At 36.1% G+C, this 6,000-nt stretch overlaps 1 protein-coding gene across 3 annotated transcripts in view; it reads right to left on the bottom strand.

Moving 5' to 3' along the window:
- Positions 1-1,566: 1,566 nt before the first annotated feature.
- MARK1 (microtubule affinity regulating kinase 1) overlaps positions 1,567-6,000 on the bottom strand; it is a 152,371-nt gene continuing 147,937 nt past the window's right edge. For all 3 annotated transcript variants that reach the window (XM_058275244.2, XM_058275243.2, XM_071207748.1), the window contains exon 18: positions 1,567-3,691. In XM_058275244.2, the coding sequence (XP_058131227.1) occupies positions 3,337-3,691 (355 nt within the window). In that variant the 3' untranslated portion in view covers positions 1,567-3,336. The remainder of the gene's footprint in view (positions 3,692-6,000) is intronic.

Genomic DNA, 6,000 nt, shown 5'->3' with positions numbered 1-6,000 from the left:
GACAACCTGGAAACCTCAGTCACACGCCACAGAGCTCCTCCTAACCCCATTCCCGTCTTTTTCGTAGTCCACATAGTCGACTCAGGAAATACGGTTGATAGATCTTTTGAAATGCCTCTCAGATATACCTTTTCATTCCCTCTATCCCATTTTAACCACCCCTATCTAGACTCTTTATTTTATACATACTTCATTGCTAATAGGCTCTAAAAAGATCTTTCTGGCTTTAGTCTTCAATCCAGCCCATACATTTCTCTTAGATTTCCTCTTTTGCCAGTACCTAGAGTCTGATGCACATTTGCACTCAACAACATGGTGAATTAATAAATAACACTTCATTAAAAGCCCATTTATTAAGTACTTCTTTGGCTCAAAAAACCTCCCAGTGGCTCCCCTCTAACCATAGATCAAGTCTAAGCTGGGGATGCCCATCGGTGCTTTCCATAATCTGCTATTAATCCCCTTATCTGCACCGTGCCACTCCTAGGAGAGGCAATTCATTTCAAACAGGAGTCTTCCAGGTAATAGTATCTTTTAGCCTTTCATCTTATGTTCCTCCCATTTGGAGGGTCCTTTTTGCTCTGCCTCTTGGAAATTTCATCCACCCTTCAAATCCTTCAAAAAGCCTTCCTCTTCCCTGTCTACAGAGAACTCTCCCTTCTGGGAATTCCTATAGCATCTCTTGTCTGTGCTTCTTGTTCAAGCACTTTCATCATTTCCTATTTGGGTGTATTTTTTTGGTTTGTGTATTTACATTATGTCTCCGCAAATGGGCGAGATTCTTGAGGGAACAGGAACCATCTTTTATATGTCTAAAGACAGAGCAGGTGCCTCAAAGATACTTTAAAGAGATCATCTTGAATTAATTATACATGCTGATTGATTATTTACAGTAAACTGATACCTCACTCATCACATGTTAGTTTGGTGCCCACACTGTCAAATAGCATTATTGGTGAAAATTAGCAACTTGTAATAAAACCCTTTCAAATAAGGTTCTGGAGTATATTTCACCATGTCATTTCTATTTATCAAATAAAATACCATGCCTCAGTCTCTACAAAATAATTATTTTTAATAGTGATGTCATATCAAATAAAATATTTAAGCAGAAATTAAATCCTGATATCGCATAGCCAGCAAACACAAACTGGTATTTATTTATGCAAACATACTGTAAAATTCCTCTAAATCTTCAAAAAAAATTTGTTGCCATGATCATATAAAATGGGAAAATCTAAAGTGAATATCTAGATTTCAATTTTTAATTCATACAATATTGAAGTAAATTTCCTTTCCACAAACACAGAAAAGTTGGCCAGAGCGAGAAAATGTGAAAAACATCAGTTTCTAACATAGAAAAAAGCATGATGTCTCTTTTTTCTTTAATACCATTTAAGTATTTCAATGATAGGAATTCATGTAAAAAGATTAAACTTTTCTTGTCATAATGATATCTTGAAAACCTACACAGCTTCACCCTTTGCCAACTAAATTTAGAACGCATGAAATAAACTCCCCATACAGAAAACTTTTGTAGTTGAAAACAGGTAATTCACATTCTGATAAAGAACAAAAGACAAGTGCTTTATTATGAGAACTGTTCAAGTAAAATTTCAGTGTGCACCAGTGAAAGTGAATAAAGATTTGCATCAATTTTTTGAATGAACAATAGGTTAAAAAGGGGCAAACACAGGTTTTTTTTTTTTTTTTTTTTCCCAAACACCATCCTTTGCTGAGGCAAAAATACACTTCATTTTTATAACAGAACTGTTACAGAAGAAAGCTACATCACAGTACGGTACAGAATGTAAAATTCATCCTAGTCTGGAAGCCATTTCGGAATGGCACATCACCTACACTTAGAGTTTCCTAATGTAGGTTAGAATTACAGTATTTATCACAGCTTTATTTTCTTTAAACTGATAAAACTTTAATATACTTTCTATTTCTCAGAAGTGTGCAGATGGGGCCCATATGTTGATATTACAGTAATTACAACATTAAATAACATTGCACAGTCAACCTCCAAGGCTAATTCAGTATAAAATAACAAGTATTAAAATGTACCTTTACTAGTGGTTTTAACATCGCATATATCACTAATTATGAAAGAAAGTAGGCAAATGCCCAATTACAAAGCTGCACATTATAGGCATAACAATGTGGAATAAATACAAGAAATCTGGCAAAATATTAAAAACAAATGGGTTACATGGGAACAAATTAAACAATCACATAAGTGGAAATCAACAATATACGGTTATAAATAGTATGTTTTGCTCAAAAATCTCTTAAGTACTTACAGACATTACTGTGGCAGGAAGTGGATGAAGAGGATGGGAAGAGAATGAGGCAAATGTTCCCAATGCCAGTTAATTCCTGAGGTGGCATTATTTCTTAACTGATGCATTGATCAACACTGTAAAAATGAGTTTGTGCTATGAAACAGTCCCAATATTATTATATTTCCGCAATTTCATTACGGTATTCTGAAGGCAGCAAATCTAAGTAACAGCTCACATCATAACAGTCAGAGAAAGTATTTATTTTTCTTAATTTTGCTGCTACCATTAGCAGTGGGCCAGAGAACACTTTAAAGTTCAAAAAAAAATTTGATCTAAGTTTGATTTTTTTTCCTTCAGTACTTCTTATTTAGCTCAAGGCAAAGCTATTATTTATTTTCGTGTAATTATTTTAAAAATTATATGCCCAACACTGTAAACATTTTATATCTTTTCAACTAAACCTTGTCTCATAACAAGGATAACAGCAAGGATAAGCAGGAATATTTTTTTAATAATAAAGCCAATCTATTTATCAGCTTCTGGTTTAAATTTATGTATGATTTCAAAATAATTTTTTAAAGTTCATGCTACAATTGTAAAGACTATCTGTATGCTTTTGATTCTGGATACAATTTTCAAAATTGCATGATGGAGGTAAGAATTAAAAAAACCCACTAAACTGTAAATAAAACAGTGAAGAACATTTTCAACTCAAAGCATGAAACATACATTTATGTGCAGAAATCTAGACAACTATACAAGTTTTTAAGCAATCATTTGTTTATTATACAACTCTATGAACAGAAAATGAACAGAAATACACAATATATACCTGTACATGTGAATCTACTTTTTAGCTACAGATATTCATTATAGTTCATACCAACTTTAATTTTACAGTTCATAACTATGTATAACCTTATTGCATTAGGGGCAAATTCTACATGGGGAGTTTCACAGGCCAATCACATTAGGTATTACCAGTACATTCAAAAGCTGTACCTCATACATGGATGTATCTTCCCTGATCCTGTAAATCTGGGTTTCCTTACAGCTTAAGCTCATTTGCTATTTTGGATGCAATGTTCTTAAAGGCAATAGATGTCCCAGATATTCGTTTGAAGCGAACCCCGTTGAGTGACAGCCGTGGCAACTTGCAGACTTCCATCTCCCACTGCACGAGGCTATCCTGTCTAGCATCTCCATGGACACAGAAAAGCAGAAACCTCTCTTTCTGTTCGTAATCACAATTGTTTGTGTCTAACACTTTGCGTATTTCTCTCATCATGTCACTGGGGTCCATGGAACTGGTGGTCTTCATGCTCCACGTGAACCGCAGAGAGCGGGGCTTGGACTCTTTGCCCTCCTCCTTGTCTCTCTCTTTTGGTTCCCCTGATGCACTTCTGGAGGAAGAGGGCAAAAGGGAAATAATGAAAGAAAAATTCCATCCAACAAAGGAATCAAAACACACAGAAAACCTCGGTGGTCGTAACGCAGTGCCTACTGAAACGACACGACTTGCAGACTACCTTCAGTTTATGTTATCTTGCTGTCAGAAAAAAGCACCTGGACACCATCTGTTTTGACCTTTCCTCTTTCTTAAGTGGTATATTTTCTTAATCTATTTGTTTGTGGGAAATATGTTTCCCAGCAGCCATAAGTAAAGAACTTAATTTAATAATTCTTTAAGTTTCTACCATATTCCTCTGTAAAAACGCAGATTCTTCATTTTCTGTACATATATACAAAACAGGGACCACTGACATCCTGCTTGTAAATGCACATTTTTGAAACATAAAGAAAAATTTCTTTTTTCAGCTTTTTTTGGGTAGGAGAAAGACTGGGGACAAGAATAGTAGTAATGACAAAGAGGGAAAGAGAGTGCTTTATAACCAATAATGTTGAGAAAGAATGTTGTGTTGCAATTACACAGAAATGTCAGGTCACATCACTCATCTCGACATCCTTCAGTGGTTTCCCATTTCACTCAAAGATAGCCTTAAACAGAAATAGTCTCCAAGGCCCATGTGACCTATGCCCCAACTGCTCTCCCGGCCTCTAATCGCCTGTATTTTTCTCCTTGCTCACTCCTGTCCAGGCACAATGGCCTCCATGCTTTCCTTGCACACACTGGGTATGCTCGTGCCATCGATCGCTAGAATGTAAACTCAAGAGGGCAAGGATGTCTTTGCTTTGTTTACTGACACACCTCAGGCCTCTAGAACTGTGCTGGGCACATAGTAGATAATTGTCACATTTGATAAAGTAAATCAACCTCACCAAATTTTGCTTACTGCATGTCTCCATATAAATAGCATAGAAATGGAAAAACTGTTTCAAATAATCATAGAAAAGGTAATAGATTATTTATAACCCAAAAGATCCTGTCTGTAATTAAATTTGTTGATTAAATTATGCAAAAATAAATGCTGCAATTCACATTTTACTTATGTGACTTAAGGGAAAATGATATACTTTGGAAAGAATTTATATACATTATATTTTTATCATACCAAATTTTTATAGCTATAGTACATGTTAATGTATATATTTATATACCCACCCACACATACACTTATGCTTTCCCTTTTTTCCTAAGAATCCGACCCCCAAAGCTCTGCAAACTGTGCGAGCTTAAGAAAATAAAGAAAGGAATAAGTAGAGAAAATAAACTTCCAAAGCCTGTTAAATAAGCATGGAGAGTATTTATTCAATGTCTTCTCTCTGAGTCTGTTTGATGACTACGTGCCACTGCATCCCACGCCTGTGTGCTTGTGGATCCAATAAGTCGTTTATCCAGATAACGCACAGAACTCAGGTGACGCCATCAGCATGTCAGAGCTAGAAGGGATCGTTAGAGCCTCTTGACACAACATTTTCATTTTAAAAACAGAACCAAGGGTCAGGAAGCATCAATGACTTTTCTAAGGGCGTAGAGCTACTGAGTTGAAAAACAAAGGCTAGAAATCAGGTGTCTTGATCGGAGTCTAGTTTCCCTTCCATTCTACCAAGGAAGCCCCAGGATCTCAAGATAGGTCAATACAAGCTCTTTTTCTACCTATAACCCAACTGCATCACTGCTGATAGTGTTAAACACGGAAGGCTCCTGGCAATACTGATACTAACAGAAACAGCTGGCACATACTGCGTACTTACTAGGGGCCAGGCACTGTCCTCAGTGCCTAACGTGTTATTTATTTATTTACCCATCACGACAACGCTATGAGGCAGACAAGATGAGAAAACTGAGACAAGAGTTCAAACACCTTGTCCAGAGCCACACAGCTAAGGAGGCGGTGGAACAGAGCCCACACCTGCGGTCTGGCTGCAGGCCCTAGGCTGTTAGCCTTCCCATCACGACTCGTTAAATGACAGAGCCTCACATTATAACTGTTTGATCCCACCTATGCTCTTTGCTGTTTCTTCATCTGTAAAATTGATTCTTTTCATGTAGGGGTTGTGGGGATTAAATGACCAGCACAGTACAATAGGTATTCAGTAAGCCTTTGTTCAAAAGCAAAAAAGAAAACAAAACCCAGCAATTACAAAACAAAAGGGAATGTGAAAAGCTCTTTGTAAACATTTATGTAAGATCAGTTATTAAATTCTTATAATGCTAATAAAATCATCTGGATATATTAGAAGATTGAAAATGTTGTATTAGCTGCTACTTAAGAGATAAAAACATTATTAAATTTCTCAGGGGAAAATT

This window comes from Dasypus novemcinctus, chromosome 13 (assembly GCF_030445035.2).
Source record: "Dasypus novemcinctus isolate mDasNov1 chromosome 13, mDasNov1.1.hap2, whole genome shotgun sequence".
Classification (NCBI taxonomy): domain Eukaryota; kingdom Metazoa; phylum Chordata; class Mammalia; order Cingulata; family Dasypodidae; genus Dasypus; species Dasypus novemcinctus.
The sequence above is the reverse complement of the archived record's forward strand: the minus strand, read 5'-3'. Positions and strand labels throughout refer to the sequence as shown.